Genomic DNA, 16,347 nt, shown 5'->3' with positions numbered 1-16,347 from the left:
GGGAGGAAGGGAGGGAGGGAGGGAGGATTGACTATAAAGGTGGTGCTGCTATTAATTTACTTTTGGGAAACAGAATATTCTTTGGAGTTTGAATTTTAGGCCTCTTGAAATGCTAAAGAAAATGATTCCACTGTCATATCCATTAGCGGACAGATTTTTTAAAAAGATATGCAAAATAATTAAGGAAGCAAGGAGGTAGGGATAGAAAAATCTGTAGTTTCAAATTTGTCTGTAACTTACACTAAGCCAACAAAGGTAGGAGATGATCAGTGCTAATGTCTTTTTTTTTTTTTTTTTTGAGATGGAGTCTCGCTCTGTCACCCAGGCTGGAGTGCAGTGGCACGATCTTGGCTCACTGCAACCTCCACCTCCCGGACTCAAGCAATTCTCCTGCCTCAGCCTCCCCAGTAGCTGGGACTACAGGCACGTGCTGCCACGCCTGGCTAATTTTTGTATTTTTAGTAGAGAGAGGGTTTCACCATGTTAGCCAGGATGGTCTCCATCTCCTGATCTCGTGATCCGCCAGCCTCGGCCTCCCAAAGTGCTGGGATTACAGGCGTGAGCCACCGCGCCCGGCTAATCAGTGCTAATGCCTATTGAGCATTCAGGTATATCAGAATTAACTGATGTAAAAAGGAATCATATATTGGGTTTCTTCAGAAATGGAAAGGCCTACTCTTAAGAGATTTCAAAATGTAGAGATTTCAAAATGTATTAACATCGATCACTTGAAAACTAGGGTTAAACTACTGAAAAGAGCCAAAATACCTAATCAGCTTCTGTATCTCTGAAGATCAAGCTGGGTCTTAATACTTTTGTGTTAATGACTCTTCGTAAAATCTTGGAAAATCTGAGAAAAACTAGTGAATATAAAGAGGCACATAACACCCCCGCATCCCACTAGGAAAAAAACAACCCAAACCTTGAATGAGGGTGACCATATAGTTCCTTTTGGAGAGATTATTTGTGCTTATTAAAGGGAAGGGTATGTTTAGGATCCTGCCTCTACTATAGTTTACTACTAACATAATACATTATTTCTCTGAAAAATATTAATGGTGAAAATCTCATAGAAGATGCAAACTAGGGATTGCTAATACAGGGTTGAAAGTACTTACCTATTATCTCAGATTCATAATAATCCTGTGTGCCTTCCTGGAAGACAAGACAGGGTGTCTTTATGATTTTAGAGCATGAATTTGGAAAAATGGTAGGTCCATTTGTATGTTAAGTTCATGTCCATCCAAGAGGAATGAAAAATATGTCCTTCCTCCTATTAGGGGTTACATGGCTGTGTTGTACCAAGGTCAATTAAAGATTCCTTAGAAATTTTTTTTTTGTTGTCCGAGACAGGGTCTTGCTCTGTCACCCAGGCTAGGGTATAGTGGCATGATCATAGCTCATTGCAACCTCGAACTCCTGGGCTCAAGCGATCCTCCTGCCTCAGCCTCACAAGTAGCTGGGACTTACACTACATGTGTGTGTCACCACATCAGGGTATTTAAATTTTTTTTTTTTTTTTTTTTTAGAGAGAGTCTTGCTCTGTCACCCAGGCTGGGGTGCAGTGGCATGAGCATAGCTCACTGCAGCCTTGAACTCCTGGCCTCAACAGATCTTCCTGCCTCAGCCTCCTCAGTAGCTGGGATTACAGGCATGAGCCAGTGCACCCAGTGGGTTCCTCAGACATTCCAAGTTGAGGGAAGAGATGAACTATGAAAAATTTAGTGCTGTGCTTCTTTTGTTTATATATTTATAACATTCTGTTTTGAGATCCTACTGTTTGCATTAGAACAGCAGCATGAAGAAGAGTGAAAAAGCCTACCTTCCAAGCAAATGAAGAACATTTCACCAAAAAACAAAACCAAGACCAAACTTGTACTACATGTTTTTTTTTTTTTTTAATGCGTAAGATGAACTTCTGATTAAGATGAAGAAATAAACTCACATGCATTCATTCATCATACCAGCTAAAGATTTTTCCTAGACCAGGGATCATAGATACATATTCTGTATTAGTGAACAGGCAGTCCATGAGTTCTCCATGGGTAACCCTTAATTTTGTATTTTTATTTTGATGATACTCTAAAAAAGGGTAATAAGTGAATATTCTGGATCACCTAGATGAGCACTTTATAAATGTTTACAACATAACTTGGGATGTAAAATGACAATAATTTGTTTGTACTAAGGTCAAAGGACACCACAATATCATATATATACGAAAGCTTTCAATTAATTCTGATAGAACAGGGTTTTCAACTGCAGCATTATTAACTGCCATTTTGCCTCTTTGTTTCAAGGGGCGTTCCTGTGCATTGTAAGATGTTACCAGCATTGCTGGCCTCAACCTACTAGATGCCAGTAGTATCACACCCTTAGTTGGGACAACCAAAAATGTACAGAGACATTGCCAAGTGCCTCCAGAGTGACAAAATATCCCTAGTTTGAGAGCAAATTCAATAGAGAAAAGTGGTGGGAGAGCTGAGGTAACACAAGGTGTGCAAGAGAATAAACATGTCAAATTCAAATGAACCAAAGATGTAACAATTTCTACTACATTCAGGTTGAAGACAGTGTCACTAAAACATTATCATACATCACATTAATGCTGTCAATGTGAATTTTATTACATTGTAAATCTGTTTTGCTTTTTCTCCCTTAAAAGGCAAGTCTATACATTATTGAAGTTTGAATTATACTTTTTCCTGGTTTACTTTTTTCTTTATTTTTGAGATGGAGTCTTGCTCCGTCACTTAGGCTGGGGTGCAGTGGCGCCACCCTGGCTCACTGCAACCTCCACCTCCCCGGACTCAAGCAATTCTCCTGCCTCGAGTAGCTGGGACTACTAGCCAGGCCACCACGCCTGGCTAATTTTTTTTATTTTTAGTAGAGATGGGGTTTCACCAAGTTGGGCAGGCTGGTCTTGAACTCCTGACCTCAACTGATCTGCCTGCCTTGGCCTTCCAAAGTGCTGGGATTATACTGTGTGAGCCACCACGCCCAGCCTATTTTTTTCTAGTTAAAACTTTCTTTTCATTACAAAAATTAGCCAGGGGTGGTGGCGCATGCCTGTAATTCCAGCTACTCGGGGGGCTGAGGCAGGAGAATCGCTTGAACCCGGGAGGCGGAGGTTGCAGTGAGCCGAGATCGCGCCATTGCACTTCAGCCTGGGCACCAAGAGTGAAACTCCATCTCAAGAAAAACAAACAAACAAACAAAAAAACTTTTTTTCTTTTTTTGAGATGGCGTCTCGCTCTGTCACCCAGGCTGGAGTGCAGTGGCACGATCTCGGCTCACTGTAACCTCCGCTTCCCGGGTTCAAGTGATTCTCTTGCCTCAGCCTCCTGAGAAGCTGGGACTACAGGTGCACGCTACCATGCCCAGCTAATTTTTGTATTTTCAATGGAGATGGCGTTTCGCTATGTTGGCCAGGCTGGTCTCAAACTCCTGACCTCAGGTGAACTCCCCCTCAGCTTCCCAAAGTGCTCGGATTACAGGTGCGAGCCACCGCACCTGGCCTTTTTTCTAGTTAAAACTTGACTCTGGAAGTCATCAACTAGTGTGTAACCTTTTTTTTTTTTTTTTTTTTTTGAGACAGGGTCTTGCTTTGTCACCCAGGCTGGAGTACAGTGACATGATCTTGCCTCACCACAAAATCCGCCTCCCAGGTTCAGGCGATTCTCGTGCCTCGAACCCCCACGCAGCTGGGATTACAGGCGTGCACCACCATGCCTGGCTAATTTTTATAGTTTTAGTAGAGACAGGATTTTGCTATGTTGGCCAGGCCGGTCTCGAACTGGCCTCATGTGACTCTGTCCACCTCAGCCTCCCAAAATGCTGGGATTATAGGCATGAGCCACTGCACCTGGCCTAACCTTTCTAAATGTTGTTTTTCCACCTAAAGTATCTTTTCTGTTAATATATCACAGATATTTCTTAATTGAAAAAATTCTCAAGAACCCCAAAACTTGAGTATATACTTAGATACTAAATGTCTTAATTAAATAAAAATAATCTGAAAGAGTTTTTTATTTATTTTGCTTTTTTGAGACACGGTCTTGCTCTGTTGCCCAGTGTGAAGTGCAGTGGCATGATCATGGCTCACTGCAACCTCAAACTCCTGGGCTCAAGCAATTCTAACACCTCGGCTTCCGGAGTAGCTGCGATCACAGACATGTGCCACTACACCCAGCTAATTACATTTTTTGTAATTAGCTTAGATTGGGGGGCAGGTCTTGTACATTGCTCAGAGTGGTCTCCAACTCTTGGGCTCAAGTGATCCTCCTGCCCTGGCTTTGCAAAGTGCTGCGATTACAGGTGTGAGCCACCGTGCCTGGCCAAAATTTTTTTTTTTTGAGACGGAGTCTTGCTCTGTCACCCAGGCTGGAGTGCAGTGGCGCGATCTCGGCTCACTGCAAGCTCCGCCTCCCGGGTTCACGCCATTCTCCTGCCTCAGCCTCTCCGAGCAGCTGGGACTACAGGCGACCACCACCACACCCGGCTAATTTTTTGTTTTTAGTAGAGACGGGGTTTCACTGTGGTCTCGATCTCCTGACCTCGTGATCTGCCCACCTCGGCCTCCCAAAGTGCTGGGATTACAAGCGTAAGCCACTGCGCCCGGCCGGCCTAAAATTTTAAAATTATAAATACTTTGAAAAACTGGAAAAGGTCCTGGATAGAAGTATTCACTGTTGATTTTCTTTCCTGAAAAACCAGTCTTTGAAAGAGTAAAAAAGTAACTGCCAATACAGCTTGTCTATATATATATGCTCTATAAATTTCTCTTCTTCGAATCAAGCAAAGCTGACAATGTATTAAAATAATGTCCACAGCCGGGTGCGGTGGCTTACACCTGTAATCCCAGCACTTTGGGAGGCCGAGGTGGGCGGATCATGAGGTCAGGAGTTCGCCCATCTCTACTAAAAATACAAAAATTAGCTGGGCATGGTGGCAGGCACCTGTAATCCCAGCTACTCAGGAGGCTGAGGCAGGAGAATCGCTTGAAACCAGAAGATGGAGGTTGCAGTGAGCCGAGATCCACCACTGCACTCCAGCTTGGGCAAAAGAGCAAAACTCCATCTCAAAAAACAGAAAAGAATGTCCAAAGGTATGTAGTAAGTTGAAAAGCTGTCTTGAATACAAGTCCATTAGCGGAAGAATCTTAAATTGGTTAGGTATATTTAAATGTGGGAGACTGTTCCAAAAAAGTGTAATACCACAACCAGCTTACAATTTCTTCCCATTCTAGTAAGAATAAAACTTGGTCAAAGATTGCCTTTTACCTGTGCACTGAAATCTTATGGTTGGCTGGAAGATGAAGGTTAAAAAAAATCTTAGTTCAACAAGTCCAGCTTAAGAGACATCATTCCAATGCTCATAAATTTACAAGTTTAACAAATATAACTACTGTACCCACCAAAGGCCTAGTAATTTATGTTAAAGTCACCCAAGATCAAATGGCTTGAAATTCTTTAACAAGCCAGAACTGTCCTATAGGTGTAACAATTTATTTTCCCCTTCTAAACTCTCCCAGGGGGATTATTGCCATCTTCTGTATATCAGTAACTAGTTAGGTACAATTTTCTCTTCTAAAATGATGGGGTGGTGGCGGGGGGGCAAAGACTGCAAAGTGTAATTCATTTATCAGCTCTTCAACATGCAGCATCAGAGTTTTTTGTTAAAGTTAAGATAGCATCTAATTTTATTTTCCTTCTCAAAATTTATCTAACTTCCAAGGTATACTGAATAACAAAATGACTTAATAACAGAAAATGGTAGCCAGTAAGGCATGGACTCTTATGTAGGGGAACTTGAAAATAACAGTCTGCTGAATAACTCTTCAAAGTTTAACGCATTAAGAGCAGAAATGGAAACAAAGCTCCCAGTGACCCTCAGCTGAATTACAAAATTAAATAAAAACTTAGAAATCAATAAAAGGCAAAAACATTATATAAGATTTACAAAACACAATTTGTCAAATAGTGTGTATGTGGGAGTGTGGGCTGGAGGGGGTGTCTACGTCAGGATTTCTGCCACTGAAAAAATAAAGTGTGTTGGATGACTGCAGATAAAGATTGGCAGACACAAGAAATCATAGACACCAAGTTTTTGGGGGTATACTCATAAAATTCAATTGTTGTAACAATAGATAGGTACCTTCTTCTGTTAGCAAGTAACTACAACTCACCTGCTTGTGTGCATGATCATACGAGTTGATATGGTTATCAAATTCCTGATGTTTCTGATATTGCTTATCACAGAGTTCACAGTAAAAGTTGGCTCTGAGGTCTTCCAAGGCTTTGGCAATTGCCTTCTCTTTGTCAACATAATCCTGCAAGAACCATGAAATACAAAGAAACAAAAAATGAACTTGGTAAAACTTTAAGTGAATGTTATAGAGAAAACAGTCTGAGAAGACAAAAAAGGGCTTTTCATAATATTTAGTGGTACCAGTAAAAGCTGGATGAAACACAAGTGGTACTCTGGTGGGTAATTTGTGTGTCGCCATACTAACAATTGTCTTCGAATAGACAAATGTTTAAAAGGACTAAGGATGCTCAACTGGTAAGTATAATGCAAATATTCCAAAACCCCCCAAAAATCTGAAATCTGAAATACCTCTGGTCTCAAGCATTTTGGATAAGGGATACACAACCTGTATTAATATTCTAGTTTTCAGACACTAAGGCAAAAAGCATTACCTGAGTCTGTAGCCAATGATGGAGTTAAATATTCTGTGGTCATTCTACATATAAGCTGCACTGCTTGGAAAGCCAAGCCACAGATATGTGTTATCTGCTGGTCTCAAGAGAGATTGAAAACTGTGGGACTCTTACATGTGAGAGGAGGTTGGAGAAAAACAACAACAACAAAAAACTGGGACTGACTCAAAGGCAGTCCAATTTGCCTCAGCAGTTTCACTTAAAAACTAGACATCAAAAGACATCTTAAAAAAACAGAAAAAAATTAAAAGATACTTCAAAGCAAGTTAAGTATATTCATTTGCTAATGTCGCACAGAAGGATGAGAAAGGGACAGGAATGCTAAGTGACTACTTGCTTGACTTTTAGAGCAGGTTAGATGCATTACTTTCATAATGAGCAACTCCTTCTAGCAGATTGACCTAAAAGATAAGTCTTATCTCAAAGACTATATCTACAGTTTCAAAGCAGCTCTATCATCTCCCAGAAGAGCTACTTAATCAGTAAACAAGAAAAGGTTATTATTTTCTGGAGTGGCAGTACTAATTTGGACAGACTTATTAAAACTGAAAAGTGAGTATGTGTAGCACATTGTTATTTTTGCCCTATCTAATCCTTCACAATAATTTTCTTTGAGAGTCCCGGACAGTTTCATGTTGTTTGGCTATTAAACGACTTGTGGCTTTTTTGCCCAGGCTGGAGTACAGTGCAGTTTGTGGCTCACTGCAGTCTCCACCTCCTGGGCTCAAGCAATCTTCCCACCTCGGCCTTCCAAGTATCTTGGACTATAGGCGTGTACCAGCAAACCTAGCTAACTTTTGTATTTTTTGTAGAGATGAGGTCTCCCTATGCTGCCAAAGCTGGTCATGAACTCCTGGGCTCAAGTGATCCTCCCACCTTGGCCTCCCAAAGTGCTAACATTGCAGGTGTCAGCCACTACACCTGGCTGCAAATTTAAGCAACAAAACTAGAGTGCCTGGTATGAATATAGCAGTATAGGAAAACAGCTTTGATTTTCTTCTTGGGTATCATAAAAACAAAATTATGAATTAAAAAAACTCCACCAACTGCATTTTCAGAAGAACTAGGCAATAGATATGATCCGGAGTATGAAAAACACACAGAAGGAAAGTTAAGCTCTTTATAGAACCCGAATGAGGGAAATGTAGTAGAAGCCACACAAAGCAAAGCTAAGCAATATCAAAAAGGCCAAAGGTGGCAATTTCAGAAAATAGCAAAACATATATCCTGTACATAAAAGGATCCTCTGAAATGAATATACCTACATCTCTTGCACTCATCAAGAATTTCTGATATCTGGGAAGAACAAAGGGATGAACTTGGGTTAGGGCGGATGAGGAAACATTTGCAGTACAAAGAATGCACACAGAGAAAAGCAAAAAGTTCTGCCCAATTGTGGCAGATCTAAGAAAAGGCTGAGGCCAGGTGCAGTGGCTCATGCCTGTAATCCCAGCACTTTGGGAGGCCGAGGCAGGCAGATGGCTTGAACTCAGGAGTTCAAGACCAGCCTGGGCAACACAGTGAAACCCTGGCTCTACCAAAAATATAAAACATTAGCCGAGCATGGTGTCACTTGCCTTTGGTCCCAGCTACTTGAAAGGCTGACGTGGGAGGACCACTTGAGCCTGGGAGGCAGAGGCTGCAGTGAGCCAAGATTGCGCCACAGCACTCCAGCCTGGGTGACAGGGTGAGACCTTGTCTCAAAAAAAAAAAGGCTATCAGCACATGCTCACTAAAGGAAGATCCACTCAACTACACAGGACAAGAAAGGGCACACAGTGTGACAATGAAAATGGTCCCAGAACAATCAGTGACAATCAATAGTGTAGTAAAGTTATTGAATCTTAAAGACAGACTCCTTTCAGCAGCTAGGCAAAAACAATCAAGGAGGGGAAGATCAGGCCAGCCTTTGATCTCTTCAACAACACACACACACACACACACACACACACACACACACACACACTCTCTCTCTCTCTCTCTCTCTCTCTCTCTCTGGCCAGCCTTTGATCTCTTCAACAACACACACACACACACACACACACACACACACACACACACACACTCTCTCTCTCTCTCTCTCTCACACACACTCTCTCAATTCCAGAAGACAGTGGTACAATAAATACTATAAGATATCTAAGGAAAGAATTAACTTAGGATTTTATATGTATCTTTCAAATATAGGGGATACACACACGTATATATGGAGTTATATGTATGTGTACATATATACACGCATATACATAAGTTTATATATATGTAACTGCCCAAATTAATATTACTATTTTTTTTTGAGACAGCATCTTGCTCTATTGGCCAGACTGGAGTGCAGTAGTGCAATTACAGTTCACTGTAGCTTCGGCCTCCTGGGCTCAATTAATCCTCCCACCTCGGCCTTCTGAGTTGCTAGGACCACAGGGGCATGCCACTATGCCTGGCTAATTTTTGTATTTTTCGTTGAGACAGGGTTTCATCATGGTGCCCAGGCTGGATGTGAATTATTTTTATAGGCTTATGTTTATATAAAATACATACATATGTATATAAATAATTCAAGAAATACTGTTTGCACAACAACTTTTAAATAAGTTAATAGGGTACAAAATTCAGAAATAATAGAAAAAAACTCAGCAAAAGAACTGGCAGACTGCTTTAAAACCATTTACTCCTATAACTAAGGTTAAAAGAAATAGGGCTACTAAAGTATATATATATAACTATGTATGTTATATGCTGTCAGAAAATAGAAATGATACAAATAATAAAAAACTGGGTGGGCAGGCAGAAGCAAATAGGAATTTGAGTTTGCTTACTTCTGCAAACTCAACAAAAGTAAAAAGAACTTTATAAAACATGAAAATTATCAAGTAATAGAAGTATTGTACATAACATAATAATTAAATGGTATGAAGCCACATACTAAGAATGGCCATTTTACTTATTAACATTATATGATAGAGTTTTTAAAATGGAAGAGGAAAGAAGAGAAAACAAGTTAGCTTTTTATTGCTTATAGTATGAAAATAATGGACACTCAAACATGGGTAATTTTAAGTTATAAAGGTAAGTAGAACAACACAAATATAATCCATCCTATATCCATCCACCCATCCATCCATCCATCCATCCATCCATCCATCCATCCATCCATCCATTTACTTCCCACTCTGAGACCACATAATAACTTAAAAAATAAAATAGGCCAGGCGTGGTAGCTCATATCTGTAATTCCAGCACTTTGGGAGGCCCAGGCAGGCAGATTGCCTGAGTTCAAGAGTTTGAAACCAGCCTGGGCAACACAGCAAAACCCCATCTTTACCAAAAATACAAAAAATTAGCTAGGCGTGGTGGTGTGCACCTGTAGTCCCAGTTACTTGGAAGGCTGAGGAAGTCCTCGTAGGCTGGGCACGGTGGCTCACTCCTGTAATCCCAGCACTTTGGGAGGCCGAGGCAGGTGGATCACCTGAGGTCAGGAGTTTGAGACTAGCCTGACCAACATGATGAAACCCTGTCTCTACTAAAAATACAAAAATCAGCCAGGTGTGGTGGTGGGCGCCTGTAATCCCAGCTACTTGGGAGGCTGAGGCACGAGAATTCACTTGAATCTGGGTGGTGAAGGTTGCAATAAGCTGAGATCGCACCATTGCACTCTGGCCTGGGCAACAGAGCGAGACTCCATCTCAATTTTAAAAAAAAAGTTCTTGTAGAGGCCAGGCATAGTGGCTCACACCTGTAATCCCAGCACTGTGGGAGGTTGAGGTGGGTGGACGGCTTGAGCCTAGGAGTTCAAAACCAGCCTGGGCAACATGGTGAAACCCTGTCTTTACAAAAAATATAAAAATTAGCTGGGTGTGGTGGCATGCACCTGTAGCCCCAGATGCTTGGGAGGCTAAGGTTGGAGGATCGCTTGAGTCCAGGAGGTCAAGGCTGCAGTAAGCTGTGATCACTGCCACTGCACTCCTAGGTGACAGAGTGAGATCCTGTCTGGGTGACAGAGTGAGACCATGTCTCAAATAAACAGCACTCATAGAATATTTACACAGACAAGGCCGGACACGCTGGCTCACGCCTGTAATCCCAGCACTGTGGGAGGCCGAGGTGGGCCGTTCACGAGGTCATGAGATCGAGACCATCCTGGCTAACATGGTGAAACCCTGTCTCTACTAAAAACACAAAAAATTAGCCGGGCGTGGTGGCGGGCACCTGTAGTCCCAGCTACTCAGGAGGCTGAGGCAGGAGAATGGCATGAACCCAGGAGACAGAGCCTGCAGTGAGCCGAGATGGCGCCACTGCACTCCAGCCTGGGCGACAGAGACTCCGTCTCAAAAAAAAAAAAAAGAGGCCGGGCGCGGTGGCTCAAGCCTGTAATCCCAGCACTTTGGGAGGCCGAGGCGGGCGGATCACGAGGTCAGGAGATCGAGACCATCCTGGCTAACACAGTGAAACCCCGTCTCTACTAAAAATACAAAAAATTAGCCGGGTGTGTTGGCGGGCGCCTGTAGTCCCAGCTACTCGGGAGGCTGAGGCAGGAGAATGGCGTGAACCCGGGAGGCGGAGCTTGCAGTGAGCCGAGATCGCGCCACTGCACTCCAGCCTGGGGCACAGAGCAAGACTCCGGCTCAAAAAAAAAAAAAAAAAAAAAAAAAAAAAAAAAAAAAGAATATTTACACAGACAAAAAGCCCATTATATAGGCTATAGAAGAAACCGTAATAAAGTCAGAAATGAAGAAGTAATATGCACAACATATATCAACACAGTATAATACAGCTAAGAACTAACAAAAATTTTTAAAAGACCCTTCTATGAATCTGAAGCTGCAGAATTTTAAGGTAAAAAAGGATAATGACAACATTATATAGAGGCTAAAGTATATTGCTTTAAGAAGTTAAGCCTATGTGTATTCCTTGAACACAGTTTTAACCCCTTACAGCAATGGAAACAAGAAAATAAATAAAAGTCACACTCTGGAGAAACTCTTGTGTGTATATATAGACAAGAAAACATGATTCCACTTATATAAAGTTAAAAAACATGTAAAACTAGGCCCAGTGGTGGCTCACGCCTGTAATCCCAGCACTTTGGGAGGCCAAGGCGGGTGGATCACCTGAAGTCAGGAGTTCGAGACCAGCCTGGCCAACATGGTGAAACCCCATCTCTACTAAAAATACAAAAAAAACACAAAAAATAAAAAAACAAACAAACAAAAAAAAACAGCTGGGTGTGGTGTCATGTGTCTGTAATCCCAGTTACTCGGGAGGCTGAGGCACAAGAATTGCTTGAACTCAGGAGGTGAAGGCTGCAGTGAGCTGAGATCGTGCCACTGCACCCCAACCTGAGTGACAGAGTAAGACTCCGTCTAAAAAAAAAAAAAAATTAGCTGGACGTGGTGGCGCATGCCTGTAATCCCAGCTACTTGGGTGGCTGAGGCATGAGAATTGCTTGAACCCGGGAGGCAGAGGTTGCCGTGAGCTGTCGTGCCACTGCACTCCAGCCTGGGCGACAGAGCAAGACTGTCTCAACAAAGCAAGACTGTCTTAAAATCAACCAACCAACCAACCCACCCACTACATAAAACTAAGCAATACATGTTTAGGATACAAAACACATTAAAAAACCATTTTAAAATGCAAGGGAAAATAGAAGAGGAAGGAACACTTCCTAATTTATTCTGAGTATTACCCTGATACAAAGACATTACAAGAAAACTACAGACTAATATCTTTTCTGTGTACAGATGCAAAAATGCTCAACAAAATGCTATCAAACCAAATTCAACAGCATATTAAAAGGCAAAGTGGGATTTATCCCAGGAACTCAATGTTGGTTCAACATACAAAAATCAATCAATGTAATACAACACTACAATGTAATACACCATTATTAACAGAATATGAAAGGAAAAAACCCACAAGGTTATCTCAATAGATGCAAAATAAGCATTTGACAAAATCCAACACCCTCTTTCATGGTAAAAACACTAAACAAAGTAGGAATTTCTAGAAATTAGGAACTTCCTCAACCTGATGAAAACAAAAAACCCCCAGCTAACATCATAATGGTGAAAGACTGAAAGCTTCTCTATTAAGATCAGAAAGACGACAGGAATGTTCACTGTTGCATTTCTTTTTTTGAGATGGAGTTTCACTCTGTCTGTCGCCCAGGCTGGAGTGCAGTGGTGTGATCTCGGCTCACTGCAACCTCTGCCTCCTGGGTTCAAGCGATTCTCCTGCCTCTGCCTCCTGAGTAGCTCGGATTACAGGCAGGCAACACCATGTCCAGCTTTTTTTTTTTTTTTTTGTATTTTTATTAGGGAAGGGGTTTCACCATTTTGGCCAGGCTGGTCTGGAACTCCTGACCTCAAGTGATCCGCCCACCTTGGCCTCCCAAAGTGCTGGGATTACAGGTGTGAGCCACCGCACTGGCCACAGTGGTGATAATTTTACGACACTGTAAATAAACTAAAAATCAATAAACTGTAGTATTGCTATAAAATGATTAAAATGGTAAATTTATGTTATGTGAGTTTTATCTCAACAACAATTTTACCTAAAAAAATTGTGAGGGGGCCAGGCATAGCGGCTCACGCCTGTAATCCCAGCATTTTGGGAGGCTGAGGCAGGACACTTGAGGTCAGGAGTTCTAGACCAGCCTCGCCAACATGGCGGAACCCTGTCTCCACTAAAAATACAAAAATAATTAGCTGGGTGTGATGATGCACACCTGTAATCCCAGCTACTCGGGAGGCTGGGGCAGGACAATTGCTTGAAACCCGGAGGTAAAGGTTGCAGTGAGCTGAGATTATGTCATTGCACTCCAGCCCAGGTGACAGAACAAGACTCTGTCTCAAAAAGGAAAAAAAAAAAAGGTGAAAAACACAAAAATCAGCATAGTGTTTATCTCTAAAGGAGACAGAAATGCGATGGGATCATGAAGTTACTGATAGTGCTCTTTTTCTTAAATTGAGTAGAAGATACCTAAGTGTTTATAGTTTTTCTTTATATCTCACATATTAAAAATATTTAATAAAATAAGAATGTCAAATGAGATTGCAGTTTTTGTTTTTTCTTTTAAAAGTCTGGTAGAGCTATTTGGCTCTAAGATTATGTATAAGTAAAACTTTGATAAAAATGAAAACTAAAAAATAAAAATGGGAGGCTGAGGTAGGGGGATCACTTGAGGTCAGGAGTTTGAGACCAGCCTGAGCAACACAGTGAGACCCTATCTCTTAAAAAGAAAAAAATTAGCCAGGCATGGTGGTGCACGCCTATAGTCTCGGTTACTTGGGAGGCTGAGGTGGGAGGATTGTATGAACCCAGGAGTTTAAGGCTGTAGTGAGCTATGATAGCACCACAGAACTCCAGCATGGACGACAGAGTGAGATCCCATCTCTATAAAATCAGAGATGAGAGAGTGATAAAAAGGAAGCAGTCAGAGTAGTGACTAAGAATTTTGGTTCTAAAGACAAGTAAAAAAAGAAGACGGTAGCTATATGGAGAGTAAATCAGAGTGGTTTTTTTTTTTGTTGTTGTTTAATTTTAGGATTCCCTCTCCCAACAAACGTTCAAGTATGTTTACTTTTGACAGGAAAAGAATAAATAAAGAGAAAGGTTGCCAATACAGGAAAGAAGTGGAAAGTCCTTGACAAGACAGGGAGAATTAGGATCTAGAATTCAGATGTAAGTACAAATTATCATTTAACAGATGGCAAAACAAAAGAGAAATATTTAAGTATGAGAGCAGGTGAACCCTGGTTTGATGTAGGATAGTATATGTAGATGAAGGCATTACTACCTGATGGTCCAAATTCTCTTTCTTAACTAAAAACATACGGGAAGGCAGAGGTACGACAAGGGTAGTTAAGTAAAGATGAAGGCTGAGTACCAATGTCTGAGAATGTCAGCTGAGAGGACTAAGAGGGAGATGACACATGAGAGGATTAATTGGCAGCTCTGAGGGCCCAGTGAGATTGGCAGAAAGGGTATAGAAATGAAGAACACAAGTAATGCATTTTGTACTGACAGGACAGGCTTTTGGTGAGTATGTATGACAAAAGGACTAGGAGGAAAGGGAGTTGGGATCAAAGTGCTGTGAGAGGTAAACATGAGTGTGTGGTGCTAGAGGGGAAAAGTACAAATTAAGGAGGAGCTAAGTTATTAAAGCTTCCGAAGTCATATGAAGTTGAGGAAAAAAATAGGAGAATAAAGGAGTGACAGCAGGAAGGAAAAAAGATCATGGTCAGATAATAGCACATTTAAGATTTTAGAAATAGTGGAGTTCAGAGTTGACAGGGTTTCGGAGTAAATATTTTGATCAATAAGATGAGGAAGGTAATTCTTGTTCTTGCCCAGGCTGGAGTGCAGTGGTGTGATCATAGGTCACTGCTGTCTTCAATTCCTGGGCCCAAGTGATCCTCCCAATTCAGCTTCCCTAAGTAGCTGGGATTTATAGGCATGCACCACCAACACCTAGCTATTTTTTTTCTTTTTTCTTTTTGTAGAGACAGATTCTTGCTACATTGCCCAGACTGGTCTCAAACTCCTGGGCTCAAGCAATCCTCCCACAGCACAGCCGTGATCCACCGCACCCAGCCGAGAAATAATTCTATTAGGAGGGAGAGAACATCTCAAGATACTACGTGTAATCTTATGAGACTGTGAATTACTGAGGTATTTCATTTATTTTTCACTTGACAGTGTAAATTTTACTTGAAAAATAAAAATGTATTCTTTATAATGTTTATATTTCAGACAGCACATGAATCTGGCTTCTCTATTTCAAAATATTTATTCATTCAACTAATATTTATTGAGTACTTATGCGCCACACACTGTGCTGGATGCAGGATACATACTGGCAGACAAATAGACATACTCTCTCTCCTCAATGCCCTTTCTGACTAGTACAGAAAGCAGATATAAATTAGTGAATAAAAATTTATAATTACAAATTATAAGAGGGGTTGTTGCAAGAGAATAAGGCAGAGTGGTTAATTATTTAAATGAGTTGATTAGGGAAGGTGTATAATGAGGTAATATTTAAGCTAAAACCCAAAGGAGAAAATTTAACCAAGTGAAAGATAATGAAACATGGTGTCATGACTACTCTTGTGCCTAGAGAAAGAATGTAGCCAGAAAAAGAGGGCCCAGGTCTGAAGCTGAGGAACTCCAATATCTGAAGTTCAGGCAGAATAAACAGCAGCCAACAAAGGAATCTACATAGAAGCAGCAAGACAGATAAGAAGCAACTAATCTAGGAAAGTATAAATTCTTCAAAACCAAGAGTAATGAAAATGTTTTAAAGAAGAAAGGGTATGCCAGGTGCAGTGGCTCACGCCTGTAATCCCCACACTTTGGGAGGCCGAGGCAGGCAGATCACGTGAGGTGAGGAGTTCGAGACCAGCCGGCCAACATGGTGAAACCCCATCTCTACTGAAAATTCAAAAAAATTAGCCGGCCATGGTGGCTCATACCTGTAGTCCCAGCTACTTGGAGGCTGAGGCACGAGAATCACTTGAACCCGGGAGCAGTGAGCTTAGATAACAACACTGTACTCCAGCCTGGGCAACAGAGTGAGACTCGGTCTTAAAAAAAAAAATAATAATAATAATAAAAAAATAAATAA

General features: G+C 41.4%; 1 protein-coding gene across 5 annotated transcripts in view; it reads right to left on the bottom strand.

Annotated features, from left to right (window-relative positions):
- The window catches only part of GPATCH8 (G-patch domain containing 8), a 109,326-nt gene that overhangs the window by 23,191 nt on the left and 69,788 nt on the right, over positions 1–16,347 (bottom strand). For all 5 annotated transcript variants that reach the window (XM_030799349.1, XM_030799352.1, XM_030799354.1 and 2 more), the window contains one exon: positions 6,188–6,331. In XM_030799349.1, coding sequence (XP_030655209.1) covers positions 6,188–6,331 — 144 coding nt within the window. The remainder of the gene's footprint in view (positions 1–6,187; positions 6,332–16,347) is intronic.

The sequence above is a fragment of the Nomascus leucogenys genome, chromosome 19 (genome assembly GCF_006542625.1).
Source record: "Nomascus leucogenys isolate Asia chromosome 19, Asia_NLE_v1, whole genome shotgun sequence".
In the NCBI taxonomy this organism is placed as follows: domain Eukaryota; kingdom Metazoa; phylum Chordata; class Mammalia; order Primates; family Hylobatidae; genus Nomascus; species Nomascus leucogenys.
The sequence above is the reverse complement of the archived record's forward strand: the minus strand, read 5'-3'. Positions and strand labels throughout refer to the sequence as shown.